This window comes from Hordeum vulgare, chromosome 3H (genome assembly GCF_904849725.1).
Source record: "Hordeum vulgare subsp. vulgare chromosome 3H, MorexV3_pseudomolecules_assembly, whole genome shotgun sequence".
In the NCBI taxonomy this organism is placed as follows: Eukaryota; Viridiplantae; Streptophyta; class Magnoliopsida; order Poales; family Poaceae; genus Hordeum; species Hordeum vulgare.
The window spans coordinates 500,138,633-500,153,450 of record NC_058520.1 but is presented as its reverse complement, the minus strand read 5'-3'; the positions used below and the strand labels follow the sequence as shown (position 1 = coordinate 500,153,450).

At 46.1% G+C, this 14,818-nt stretch overlaps 1 protein-coding gene across 1 annotated transcript; it reads left to right on the top strand.

Moving 5' to 3' along the window:
* Positions 1–900: 900 nt before the first annotated feature.
* On the top strand, positions 901–2,360 carry LOC123440293 (serpin-Z1-like). Its single transcript, XM_045116871.1, has 2 exons — positions 901–1,349; positions 1,424–2,360. The coding sequence occupies exons 1-2, from the start codon at positions 948–950 to the stop codon at positions 2,216–2,218; spliced, it is 1,197 nt and encodes a 398-aa protein (XP_044972806.1). The 5' UTR covers positions 901–947; the 3' UTR covers positions 2,219–2,360.
* The last annotated feature ends 12,458 nt before the right edge of the window (positions 2,361–14,818 follow it).

Below are 14,818 nucleotides of genomic sequence, written 5' to 3'. Positions count from 1 at the left end.
CTAAACTGCCTATGACATCATTGAATAGGAAACGCCAATTAGTGTCCAAGCGGTCATTATTTTTCTCTTGCTCGTACCTAAGGATATTAATGTCCCCTCCAATAAGCATTGATACAGGTTATCCTTAGCCATATTCACCAATTAGAGAAGGAAAGCCAGTTTAAATTCATTTTGGGCAGCCCATAGAGTCCAGCTCCAAAACGCCCCACTCACAAGTGTGTCACACTTGAAGAAGGTATTGAATCAAAGAAGGTCCCTTTTGAGTAGGGCATTTTGAAGACCGAGCTCCATGGAGCCCTTTGTTTTGAAAAAAATAAATTTCATAAATTTCATTTTTAAAAATATGAAAAAAAGAATACACATGTATGCAAAGATGTAAAGTGTATGTGTGAAAAAATTCAAGATGAAATACCTTGAATTGCGAGCTGCACAAAAAATATAAAATGATGAACTTTGAAGATGAACAGTACATATGCTAAAAAAGCTTCATATCTGTCCTTTTGGTGTAGCTCACATTTTAATGTATTTAGACCTGAAAATTTGCACATCTGTACATCATGTATTTAGGTATATGTGTATTTATTTTCAGAATTTTTAAGACTGAATACTTTGAATTTTAAAGTTTTTAAATAAAATCCTTCATGGAGTTCGGTCTCCGTTTGACATTTTCGGTCCCTTTTTTACCAAAGTACAAGTCAAATTTCTGAGAAAAGATTGTAGAGTACATCAGCCTAAATCGTAAGCAACCCGTCAACGTGGAACCTGTGGTAGGCAGAAGGGAAACCCGAAGCGTCCCTACCAACGCGACGCGGCACAACACCTCGCGTCCAACGCACGCACCATTTGCTGTACGGAAGTACAAAAATCCGAAGCCAAACCCCTCGCGGCCTCGCCGTCGCAACCAAAACCCGCGCCCACCCACCCACCGACCAGAGCCAAGGCCGGCCATGGAGCTCGCGGAGGCCGCCAGGGACGAGGCCGCCTTCGCCATGCGCGTGCTCCGCCACCTCGCCGGCGGCAAGGCGTCGGCGTCGGGCGCCAACCTCGCCGTCTCCCCTCTCTCCATCCACGCCGTGCTGACGCTGCTCGGCGCGGGCGCCCGCGGCGCCACGCTCGACGAGATCGTCGCCTTCCTCGGCCCCGCCGGCGGCCGCGCGCACGCCGCGCTCGCGTCCCACGTCGCGCTGCGCGTGCTCTCCGACACCCCCGGCGGCGACGACGGCGGGCCCAGGGTGCGGTTCGCCAACGGCGTGTGGGTCGACGCCGCCATGCGCCTCAAGGCCGACTACGCCGCCGTCGTCTCCCAGCACTACCGCGCCCAGGCGCACCCGGCGTCCTTCAAGGACATGGTGAGCTGCAACCGCAACTTTCTCCACGAAATTCGCAACGATCGACTCACGATTTGCGTATGATTGTTATACAGCCGGAGGAGGCGAGAGCCCAGATCAACCAGTGGTTCGAGAGCGCGACGGCGGGCCGGATCAAGGGCCTCCTGCCCGAGGGCTCCGTCAACGGCGCGACGCTGGCCGTGCTCGGGAACGCGCTCTACTTCAAGGGCGCCTGGTGCCGCAGGTTCGACCCGCGGCTCACGCTGGACGACACCTTCTACCTCCCCGCCGGCGGCCGCGTCCGCGCGCCCTTCATGTCGAGCGGCGACCGCCAGCAGCACGTCGCCTGCCGCTTCGGCTACAAGGTGCTGAGGCTCCCCTACGCGAGCGGCCGCGAGCGCCGGCTCTTCTCCATGTACATCTACCTCCCGGACGAGCGCGACGGCCTGCAGGGCCTGCTGCACAGGCTGGGGTCCGACCCGGCGCTGCTGGAGACCTCCACGACGCTGATGGCCGAGGTCCCCGTGGGCGCCTTCAAGGTGCCCAAGTTCACCGTATCGTGCAGGACGAACGCGACCGAGCTGCTGCAGGACCTCGGCCTGCGCCTGCCGTTCTCGCCCCTCGCCGCCGACTTATCGGAGATGCTGGCTTCGGCGGCGCCGCTCGTCGTGTCGGCCGTCTATCACCAGTCTTTCGTCGAGGTGAACGAGGAAGGGACGGAGGCGGCCGCGGCGACTGCCCTTGTTGCGTCCTTTGGCGCCGCGGCGGTGAGGGCGCAGGTTCAGGTCGTGGACTTCGTGGCCGACCACCCATTCATGTTCTTGATCAGGGAGGAGCTCAGCGGCGTCGTGGTTTTCGCCGGCCAAGTGATCAACCCGTTGATTCCATGAATCTGGATGTGCAGACACAAAACATCGTAGTATCTTTTTTTCTTGAAAAAATCTAAACTGACGGTTGCTTTTCCGCTGATGCGCGTAAGTCGAAAGTAGGGTTGCATTTAAAAAAGATTTATCTTTCAAACAGTTATCTCAATCAATGACCCGTTTTCACCATTGATTTTATCGCGGGGAGATCTTTAAAACTAAATCTCATGTCGACATGTTTCGATAAAAATTTTTTGCTCCTACTTACCACATTTGTTGCATTTACTTGTCATATTAGTAACTACTTCCTCCGTTTCAAAATTCTTGTCTTAACTTTGTCTAGAAATTGATGTATCTAAATACTAAAACTTAACTAGATACATTCATATCTAAACAAATCTAAGACAAGAATTTTGGGACGAAGGAAGTACTTACTTCTGTGATAAAAATAACTTAATCGTCATATTTTTGGAAATTCCGTATAAATATGACATCTCGACATAATTAAACTGGCAAGCACAAACAACTTTTTTTAGGCGATCATGCGCAAAAATATAACAACTCAACATATTTAAAACCGATGACCACAAAAAATCTTTTTTGGTCATCGTTTGTAAATATGACAACTTGACACAGTTAAACTAAGAAGTACATAAAATAGTTTTCTGACAAAGTTGTATGTAAATATGACAAGTTGGCATATTTAATTTGACAAACACAACCTACTAGATGCTTTTTATAGCATGTATGATGAAAACTATTACAAGGCTTTGTACGAAACAATATTAAAAAGTAACAATCAAGTTATTTTTTTAGACAAGTAAGTGGTTAATAATATGGCAAGTGAGTCAAAAAATATGGTAAGTATGAACGAACAAAATAGTTGACGGAACATGTGACATGAGATCTAGTTTCGAAGAACTCGACGCGAGAAAGTCAATGATGAAAATGGATCACCGATTGAATTAACGATTTTGTAGATAAAACTTTTTAAATTTCAAACATCAAAGGAAATCTTGCATGTGGCAGGTCTGCTTAGTCTGTAGGAGCCGCCGCACGGCAAGACTTTCGTGCGGCGCTGCTGCCTAGTCCAATCATTTTTTCTTTCTTTTTGATGAGGTTTCAGGATGTTATTTTTGTGTAATGTTGAAAAAGACCTCGATGACGCCTAGAGGGGGGTGAATAGGTTATTTAAAAATTTCTTCGGATTTGGCTTGAACCTAATGCGGAAATAAACTAAGAGGGTACTTGCCAAGCACAAATTCTAAATGCACTAGGCACTGCAACGTGTATCAACAACACGATCTACCAAGATGGACACAATACAGTTACTAACAAGCACAGGTAAGTTACACAAACTTACTTGAGCTATATCACACGACAAGTAGGTGAAACAACACAAGATACTAGATCACACTATATCACACGATATATCAAAGGCTGCAAATATGAACGTGTGGATATAGAGGGTATGCTTGAATGATTAATCTTGTACAAGAAATAGCCAACACAATATAATGAGCACACAAACAATATGCAGTGTATGTATGCTCAAGTAACACAAGTAAACCACAAGTAAGGAGTTAGGGTTAAGGATAACCAAGGTCACTGAGACAAAGATGTATCCCGATGTTCACTTTCTTGGAGGGAAGCTAGTCACCGTTAGAGAGGTGGATGTTACCTCGAAGGCACATGTGACAGCCCGATGCCGACGTTCCAGAAGATTCCCCTCTCTTTCCGTTTTCGTCGTGTGGCTTATTTTATTTGTCGTGTCATCATCGCATCATGCGCATCATCTGCATTGAATCGGCGTATTCGTTGCCGCCCGGCCGAGCCCATCCGGCGCGCCGCCGCCAGCCGCCGCTCCCGTGCTCCCGTGCCTCCCGCTAGCGCCTCCAGTCAGCCCTCGTCGGCACCGCCTCCGGTTTCCGCCGTCGCCGCGCCAGGTCGTGCCGCCCTGGCCTCCCCGAGGTTGCCTCCTGCCCGCAGCGCCCTGCCGGCCCGTCCCCGTCTGGTTCCGTCGCTAGCGCAGCTTGCCTCCGGCCAGCCCGCGCCGCCGCATCCTCTCTGTCTGGCCGCCGCCTTGCGTCGCCGCTGCCGGGAACGGACTCGCCACGGCCGGATCCGGCGGATCCCGCTGGTCTCCCCGCCACCTTCGCCCCCTGTGCCGGGCCGACGAGCCGCCGCGGCCAGCTCCTCGTCGGCGCCGCCCGTGTTCATCCTCCCGTGCCAGATCCGATCGGGAGCTGGGGCTGGCTCGCCCCCGTTGACCCGCAGGTGGGCCCCGATGGCCCAGCTCCCCCCAGGCGCCCCGGCCTGCCCCAAGCCTCGCTCCCCGCAGCCCACGAGGACCGCCCCTTCCAGCGCGCCTGGGCCTCTCGCCCCAGGCCGGCTCGGCCTCCCCACGGCCCAGTCCCAGGTGGGCCGGCCTCGCCTCCCGGCCCAGCTCCACCGACCTCCGGCCTAGTGGCCTTTCCCAAGGTATTCCCCGCCCGTGGCGTATTTTGCTATGTTGCGCCTTTGTCTGTTGGCCTGTTAGAAGTTTCGGCCCGGTAGTATTTTTTATTTTAGGGTTTCTTTTCGAATTAGCTAAATTCCAGAAATTAGGCATATCTTAGAACGTCCGCAGTTTTTAAACCGTAAGTCGGAACGACGCGTATTATATATGGTTTTGTGGTAGTTTCGCGCGTAGAATACGTATTTGAAACATGCATAATTGTTTGACGTCGTTTGGCGTGCTGTTTGCCTAGTTTAGCGTGCTGCCCTATTATGTTTCCGACCCGTATAGTTTGTCGTGCGTGTCCGGGCTGCCCGTATACCGTAGATTAAATGTCCACGTTATAGGAATCATTTTTGCATGTATTTTAGACCAGTCATTTGTATTCGTAGGATTTATTCCGTGCGTCGTTTGACGGAGTTGTCAACTGGAGAGTTGATTTTGGATGTTTTGTTTAGCCCCTGGTATTTTTGGTTGCAATAGAAATGCATGTTTAGATGTTGTTTGCTTGCTCTCAAGTTGCTAGAAATAGTACTGATTTGGAGGAGCTGAAATATTTCTAAGTCTGGAATCTGTTATATTTTGTTGTTGTCTTGTCTTGCTTGCATCTTGTGATCTGTAGCTCTTTTGGGGTTGGTCCAATGGAGTTAGTTGTACCCCTTGTGTTTCTCTAGCATGCTGTGAAGTTTCATGCCATTTGGAGACCTGTAGCTTAGGATTTTGCTGCTGTCAATATGCCTTCAGGCTGAAAACTGCACTTTCATGAGGTGTTATTTTCACTAAGTCTGAAATAGTGCGTGAGATGCCATTTTGTGTCTTCTTTTCCTAGTGCTCCTTGCTGCCATGCTAGTCGTTGTTAGTTGTTTGTAGTAGTGCTTCTTGCCCTCTTCCGTGCCATGCCTTGCTTGAGCATATCGGAGTTGGGTAGCCGAAGTTGTGAGGCGTAGAAATTGCTATGTAGCTGATTTTGGCAGATTGTAGTCATTTCTTGTTTTGCTCGTAGATGTTGAACCGTAGCTCCGATTTGATCGTGTCCTACATGAAACTTGCTTAGAATCTCGTGTAGTTTCATTTTATCTTGCGTGATGTATGTTTTGAAGTGCTCGTGACCGTCGTTGCACACATATTGCATTCATGCCATCATATCTTGCGCTGCTTGTATCTTTTGAACCGTAGCTCCGTTGGAGATGTTCTTTATGTGTAGATTGCTTGCCTTGGCGCGTAGAATCACGTGAACCTATTTGTTTTGCTTTTTAACAACTAATTAAAGGTGTTAATTCAGATCTGGACAGAATTGTAAATTAACATGTCAGGTCGTTTCGGAGGTGTTATATGTCATTTCCGACCTCACTTAAAATGCCTAGATAGGTAGTTTAATTTCCGCTTCACTCTTGCATGTTTAACCACATTTAATATTGCCGTGTATTTAATCGGGATAGAACTAAATAAATGAATGTGGAGTTTCGTCAATATGCAACCCGTTGCATATTGAACTTCACTTAACGTGTAGTTTTGATTGTGTGAAATTGTCATGCCGTGACTTGCATGAATTTAGCTGCTCATGCATCATATGTGTTGTGCATCGTGTGGTGAATTCCGTGTGTTGATTTGTGTTTCCGGTTTGCTTCGTCTCGATAGAGTTCCGTAGCGTGCCGGATTGTGAGGACCCGTTCGACTACGTCGGTTCGTCTGCTTCACGGAGACATTCTTCTTCCAAGCGGGATCTCAGGCAAGATGATCATTTCCCCAGATACCATTACTATCATTGCCATGCTAGTTTTACCGTTGCTACCGTTTATGTATCGTTGCCTACCACATGTTAAATATCAGCCTCTCAACCATGCCATGTTAACCTTCAACCTGTTCGACCTAGCAAACCACTGATTGGCTATGTTACCGCTTGCTTAACCCTGTGTTAGCGTTGCTAGTTGCAGATGCAGTTGCTTCCATGTGAAAACATGGGTTCCTTGTTATATCACCATATTTAAATGCTATTTAATTTAATGCACCTATATACTTGGTAAAAGGTGGAAGGCTCGGCCTTTCTAGCCTGGTGTTTTGTTCCACCTTTGCCCCCTTAGTTTCGGCTACCGGTGTTATGTTCCATAAATGAGCGCTCCTAACACGATCGGGGTTGTTATGGGGACCCCCTTGATAATTCGTTTTAGATTAAAGCTGTTCTGGCAAGGCCCAACATTGGTACTACATTTGCCTAATCACCTAATAAAATTGCATAGGGACTTTCCGGACCCCGAGGATATTTTAATCAACCCCCGGGCCAGTGCTCCGCATGAGTGTTGGTCCACCCACCTAGAAGTCGGCGGTGCCACCTCGGGGCAACTCGAGGTTTGGCTACCGTCCACTTTGCATAGACGGTGTGTCCTGAGAACAAGATACGCGGCTCCTATCAGGTTCGTCGACACACCGGGTGGCCTTGCTGGATTAGTTTTACCTTTGACGAGATATCTTGTGCATCGGGATTCCGGTGATGCTTTGGGTAATCTCAGAGTTGAGGTTTTTCACTAGGGAATCCGACGAGATCGCGAGCTTCGTGATTGAGGATTTCTATGCGGCTTGTGGTAATTTGTGATGGACTAGTTGGAGCACCCCTGCAGGGTTAAATCTTTCGGAAAGCCGTGCCCACGGTTATGTGGCAACGTGGATACTTTGTTTAACACTGGTTCTAGATAACTTGAAGTTAACTTAATTAAAATATGCCAACTGTGTGCGTAACCGTGACTGTCTCTTTCATGAGTTCCTTCTCTGATCGAGAACACGGTGGGGTTATGTCTGACGTAGGTAGGTGTTCAGGATCATTCAGTTGATCACCAGTAGTAACGTCCGTTATGCGTAGATCTTCCCCCTCTTATTTCTTGTACTCGTAAGTTAGCCACCTACTATATGCTTAGCCGCTGCTGCAACCTCACCACTTAACCATGCCTCACCCATTAAGCTTTGCTAGTCTTGATACCTTTGGAAATGAGATTGCTGAGTCCCCTGTGGCTCACAGATTACTACAACACCAGTTGCAGGTACAGGTAAAGGTTACTTGACGCGAGCGCGTTGATTTTTCATTTGGAGCTGCTTCTTCTTCTTCTTCTTCTTCATCATCGATCTAGGATGGGTTCCAGGCCGGCAGCCTGGGATAGCAAGGATGGACGTCGTTCTTCTTTTGTCGTTTGTTTTCGTCCGTAGTCGGACCCTGCTCTTACTCTTGATGTTTATGTAATGTATTGATGTGACTCTGATGTAGCTTGTGGCGAGTGTAAGCCAACTCTTTATATATCTCTTCTTTTCATTACATGTACTTGTGACGATATCCATTCTTGCGACACAACGAGATGCGCTTCTATCCCTGACGAGGCCCTCGTGCCAAATTGAGGATAGGGTCGCATCTTGGGCGTGACAAGTTGGTATCAGAGCAAGGACCGACCTAGGAGCCCCCTTGATTGATCGAACTTGGCGAGTCGAGTCTAGTGAAAACTATTTGAGTCTTAGTTATATATCGGAGAGTAGGATTCTTTTCTCTCCTCTTCTATGCTCTGGTGAGGAATCTTGACGTAATATTTTAGTTCTACTCCTCTTCTCACTCAAAAAAAAATTAGGATCACGCGGATATTCTTGGAATCTACATGATGCCGATGTGACGGAGTTCTGTCTTGGTGCCTCTTGTCTGACTTGATTTTCTTCCGGGAAGTTGAGCTCCAGGGGATTCTTGAGCACATCGTTATCATTCAGATTTCTTAGTATCTCAGGACGAAGGATGTTCGTAATTGCTTCAATACGAGTAGTGGCGAGATAACCCCGATGCCCCCAGTACTGGTGCAGATTGTTCGGGAGTACTGCCATACTTTGTATCGTTGTGATCACGAGGGTCTGTTGTAGATGAAGGTCCGAGATTCTGGTCGTGTGTTGATGGATGTGATACAGGTGATGGGTTAGTATAGGAGTTGTGTGATTATTACTCCTTGTATCCGTGTACCAGATTGCATGACCAGATATTTCGGGAATTCATAGGTGGGAATTCAAGTAGTTGCTTATAGGACAATCTTCCAACAATTGAATGATGTTAGGTTGGGGTTCGACATCTAGTGGATTCGTTTGTTCACGGTCGACTTACAGCGGTACACGTTGGGTCTTAAAGAGTCCTTGTAGCTTGCTACGACTCGGGGACGCTTCGTATGTCAGGTGCACTGCCTTGCACTTGATGGCTACTGTAAATCATGCCCGTGCGATCCTGTCCACGAAAATATCGGACGAAATCTTTCTCATGAGTTTGTTCTGGCTTGTTTCGTAAGCCTCATCCCTTTGTTTTGCTGATTATGGTAATTCGTGTTGCTTCGATGTCAAGTCGTGATTTCAGATCTTTCCTAAGCGGTGTTCTCATATTTTTGTGGGAATGCTAATTCTCTTTGCTCAAATCAATTGTCTTATCATTCTTGTCAACCGGAGTCGTCATATTAATTCTTTTCTATCCGGTGTGTTTCTCTCCAAGTGGATTCAATCCTCTCCAATTCTTGCAGATCTTTCACTTGTTTATTCCGGAGTTTGTCTCATCTGTTCCAAGTTGTCTTTGTTTTTCCCCGCCCTCCCGCCCTTTTCGTCAGTGATTCAATTTCCATCCAAGAGTTTCTTTTCATTGTGCTTCCGCTATGTGTTCTTTTCTCTCTTATCCGGTGATTCGTTGTAAAGATTCTCAGGAGCTTCGTGTTCATCTTTGTTCATTCTTGTCATCCTTACCGGTGAATTTAATTCGGCTATCCGTGTTCATCATATCCTAATTATCCTTGTAATTCTTTTTCATGTTGGAGATTCTTTCAGGCTATCTTGGTTATTCATTCCTCTCTTTTCATCCGGAGTGTTGAAGATATCTCAGAAGTTGCGTGTTTTCAATTCTTTTAATTCTTTCGAGGTGCTCAACCTCATCTAGTTTTCTTTTTACCGGTGCAATATCTCCCGTTCTAGTAATCTCTTCAACGGTGGTTTCTTTGAGTGGGCCCATAACCCACAGGTTTTTCCCAGGATCTTGTCTGGCTCTGTTAGTCATCCGGAGATCTTTAATTCTTTTCAACTATGACGTAAGTATGAATTTCATCAGTCATATTCTTTCTCCAAGTTCAATTTGAATTTATTCTCGTCTTTGGCTCAACCTTTCATTCTTTCTTATTCCGGAGTGTCTCACTAATTCTTGGTGTTGTTCTCGTCATCATTCTCAATCTTGCTCCATTCTTGTGAAGATGATCATCTCAGCTTCGTGTTTTCCTCTCAATTGTTTCTATCGTGAGTAATCCCCTTCGTGCTATCCGGTGCATTTCTGAGTTGTTTTTATTTCTCGTTCCTCCGAAGGCCATCATTTCAGAAGACTTCTTCGTTCTCAGCTTTCAGCTTTCATCCTCAATTCTTCTCAATTGTTGTCTCTTCGTTCGTCTCTCAATTATTCTGGTGCCTTGTTCTAGTTTTCTTTCAGGTGGCTCATGATCTCTTCGTTATCTTGCATCTCCATTAATTCGTGGTGTTCCCATTCAATTGTGAATTCTCACCGGTGCCTCTTTCAAGATTTCTTCTAGTTGGTGCTTATATCTCTCCTTAATCATTTCAAGAATAATAAGTGGTATGCTAAATCCGTTGCTTGTCATCAATTAAACTTGATGAAGGATGAGCATAACATAATTCTTATCATTGTCCTTCCTTCTTCCAAGAGATTTCAATTCTTCTTCCGGAGGACTCATGATATCAATTCTTTGTTCTCAAGTGTGCTTATCTTTTTCATTTCCGGAGTTTCAAGTTCTTTTAAGCATCTCGTTGTGAGGCTTCATCTTAATTTTGGCAAGGTCATAATCTTATTCTTTTCTTCCTTGATATCATTGCATCATTCATCCGTATACGGAGGTCCTTCTTGGTGGTTCATCAAGGTTTCTATCCATTCTCAAGTGTTCTTCAAGATTCTTGTTGGAGAACCTCAAGTATCTTTCCTCTTGCATTTATATGTGCAATTGTTCTTCCTTTATCCTTTGAGGTGGTATTATAGCATTCTTGTTAGTGTAGGAGCCTCGAAGAGATTTCCTTTCAAGAATGAGATAATTAAACCCACCAATTCTATGATCATAATGCACCTATATACTTGGTAAAAGGTGGAAGGCTCGGCCTTTCTAGCCTGGTGTTTTGTTCCACCTTTGCCCCCTTAGTTTCGGCTACCGGTGTTATGTTCCATAAATGAGCGCTCCTAACACGATCGGGGTTGTTATGGGGACCCCCTTGATAATTCGTTTTAGATTAAAGCTGTTCTGGCAAGGCCCAACATTGGTACTACATTTGCCTAATCACCTAATAAAATTGCATAGGGACTTTCCGGACCCCGAGGATATTTTAATCAACCCCCGGGCCAGTGCTCCGCATGAGTGTTGGTCCACCCACCTAGCAGTCGGCGGTGCCACCTCGGGGCAACTCGAGGTTTGGCTACCGTCCACTTTGCATAGACGGTGTGTCCTGAGAACAAGATACGCGGCTCCTATCGGGTTCGTCGACACACCGGGTGGCCTTGCTGGATTAGTTTTACCTTTGACGAGATATCTTGTGCATCGGGATTCCGGTGATGCTTTGGGTAATCTCAGAGTTGAGGTTTTCCACTAGGGAATCCGACGAGATCGCGAGCTTCGTGATTGAGGATTTCTATCCGACTTGTGGTAATTTATGATGGACTAGTTGGAGCACCCTGCAGGGTTAAATCTTTCGGAAAGCCGTGCCCGCGGTTATGTGGCAACGTGGATACTTTGTTTAACACTGGTTCTAGATAACTTGAAGTTAACTTAATTAAAATATGCCAACTGTGTGCGTAACCGTGACTGTCTCTTTCGTGAGTTCCTTCTCCGATCGAGGACATGGTGGGGTTATGTCTGACGTAGGTAGGTGTTCAGGATCATTCAGTTGATCACCAGTAGTAACGTCTGTTATGCGTAGATCTTCCCCCTCTTATTTCTTGTACTCGTAAGTTAGCCACCTACTATATGCTTAGCCGCTGCTGCAACCTCACCACTTAACCATGCCTCACCCATTAAGCTTTGCTAGTCTTGATACCTTTGGAAATGAGATTGCTGAGTCCCCTGTGGCTCACAGATTACTACAACACCAGTTGCAGGTACAGGTAAAGGTTACTTGACGCGAGCGCGTTGATTGTTCATTTGGAGCTGCTTCTTCTTCTTCTTCTTCTTCTTCTTCTTCTTCTTCTTCATCATCATCGATCTAGGATGGGTTCCAGGCCGGCAGCCTGGGATAGCAAGGATGGACGTCGTTCTTCTTTTGTCGTTTGTTTTCGTCCGTAGTCGGACCCTGCTCTTACTCTTGATGTTTATGTAATGTACTCACTCTGATGTAGCTTGTGGCGAGTGTAAGCCAACTCTTTATATATCTCTTCTTTTCATTACATGTACTTGTGACGATATCCATTCTTGCGACACGACGAGATGCGCTTCTATCCCTGACGAGGCCCTCGTGCCAAATTGAGGATAGGGTCGCATCTTGGGCGTGACAGCACACCAACGCCACGAAGGCTCACCCTATTCTCCCTTTGAGATAATACCACGAAGGCGTTTCTCAACCACTAGTGGTAAGCCTTTGAGGTGGCTTCCAAACCCTCACAAACTTTTCCGGGGGAAATCACACGAATTGATTCCTCTCCGAAGAACTCCTACCGCCTAGGAGTCTCCAACCTCCAAGAGTAACAAGATCACGGGGAATGCTCAAAACTTGCTCAAATCACAAATAGCTTGGGTTGAGAGAAGGAGAGGGAGACGATCTATCTTTTGATTGGAACAACTCTCAAAGGGGCTCGCAAATGCTCTTGGGATGTAAGATTTGGAGTGAGCAAATGTGTGTGAGGTGGAAATGTGTTCTTATGAGGATAAGGATGTGTTGGACCACCCTCTCAAGAAGTGGGAGGGGGGTATTTATAGTGGGGAGAGAAATACAGCCGTTGGGGATACTTGAAGTCACACAGGGTCCGGACGTCCGACAGTTGTCGGAAGTCCGGGCGTCTGCGAGGGGTCGGACGTCCGACAGGGGTCGGTCGTCCGAGGCCTGTAGATACGACTGAAACTATTTTGAATTACACAGCGACCGGACGTCCGGAGAGGACCGGAAATCCGAGTTATACAACTCAACTTCTACTGGTGGTAGGTTCCGGATTTCCGACGAGGGTCGGACGTCCGGCCCTCGGACGTCCGGAGGGAGCCGGAAATCCGAGTTATAGAGCTCATGTTCTTCTGGTGCAGAGTTCCGGAATTCCGAAGCTGGTCGGCTATCCGGGCCTCGGACGTCCGGAGAGAGCCGGAAGTCCGAGTTATATGGCTCTGATTTCTCTGGTATAGGATTCCGGATTTCCGAAGCTGTCGGTCGTCCGGCCCTCGGACATCCGGAGGAGGCCGGATGTCCGAGGCACTGGTTCTGTTTTCAGATAACAGCAGAGCAGTGGAGATGTTGTCTAAACAGAAAGAGAAGATGTAGTTTGAGCAAGTTCATCGCAAAACCTGTGATCTCCTCTTAATAGTGCGGGATCCCTAAGGACTCAAGAATCATAAAAGAGTACTGATGATCCATACTTGAGTGTATACTTTTATTCGCTGATCATTACTCCGCACCACTAACGTCAAAGGAACTGATACCTTTGAGTTAGCCCTTTCACCTGAGCTTGATGTTGTTGTTCCTTCTTGGCTCAAGTTGAAAGCAAGACATGATGAAGTCTTCAAGTAGCTTTCCCATACACAATGCGGAAAGCCTAGCTTATGTATTCATCTTCATTTGTCCACCATGTGAACATCCACAAGAATCAAGCATGAAGTTCTCAAGAATGCTTATCTTGATCTTGTCCTGTCCACCATGTGAACATCCACAAGAATCAAGCATGTAGTGCTCAGGAATGCTTATCTTGATCTTGTCCTTGTTAGCACATGAGGTTGTCCTTGTCAGCAGATGATCATTGACAATAGTTTCAATGATATATTCGTGTTGATCCGCTTGAACTTGCACACCACAATCTTGATGACGATCACCACTTGACGTCATCCTTCATGGGTTGTATGAGATCTTCCTTTTGACGCAAGCCCAATGAAAGCACACCTAACCCCCACATAGGAGTCTCACAAAGACCATGGGTTAGTACACAAACACGTAATGGACAATGCTTACCATACCATGGGATCACTTGATCCCTCTCGATACATCTTGTACGCTTTGTGTGTTAATCATCTTGATTTACTCTTTGTCTGAGATCTTGATCAACCTAGTGTTTCTATGACCATTCTTTGAATAATACCTTGAATAACATCTTGGTCATCATATAAACTCCTTGAACCCAACAGATGGACTTCAAGAAGTGTCTATGGACAAATCCTATAAATACAACTTAAAGCAACCATTAGTCCATAGGAGTTATCATCAATTACCAAAACCACATATGGAGATATATGCTCTAACAAATGTGTAGTGTCCTGTTTCTTTTTTACTTAACTTTTCTGCCTGTTGATTGTCTCAGATATTATGATACATTACTTGCCTTTTCAAAGAAGTGCCCATGACTTGAAAATTATACTCCTACTTAAATATGCATGGTAACCTAGTACTTTATCTAGTATGTGGTTTGCTTAAATATGCATGGTAACCTAGTACTTTATCTAGTATGTGGCTTGAAAAGGGACACCGGAAATGGAGCCATAAAACCTACGTGCAACAGAAAGTTCCACACTTGCCAGCAAACAAAAATGATACACTGCGCCTCACACAGTGGACCTGAACTTGTTAACACACATGTCAAAAACAATGGCACCAGAGCACATATTCCCTCCGTTCCTAAATGTAAGTTTTTTTAATATTTAATTAAAAGCCTACATACAAAACAAAATAAATGAATCTACTATGTCTATATACTCCCTCTATAAAAGGGTTTAAATTACTAAAATAGTATTCTAAATACTCTTATATTTGTTTATGGAGAGAGTACATCCGTACGTAGTCTTCTGGTGGAACCTCTAAAAAAAATATTTAGTTACAGGGAGTAAACAGTAAGCATTGAGCTACAGTATTTAGATGGTTTTATGCGCACATAACAGACGAGATATCTCAGCATGGAGTTAGAACTC

What these genes read in the sequence shown, in the direction of transcription:
- LOC123440293 (XM_045116871.1), top strand. Translation starts at nt 948, where the DNA reads ATGGAGCTCGCGGAGGCCGCCAGGGACGAGGCCGCCTTCGCCATGCGC. An exon ending in CGGCGTCCTTCAAGGACATG is followed by an intron (nt 1,350 to 1,423) that starts GTGAGCTGCAAC and finishes ATTGTTATACAG; the next exon opens with CCGGAGGAGGCGAGAGCCCA.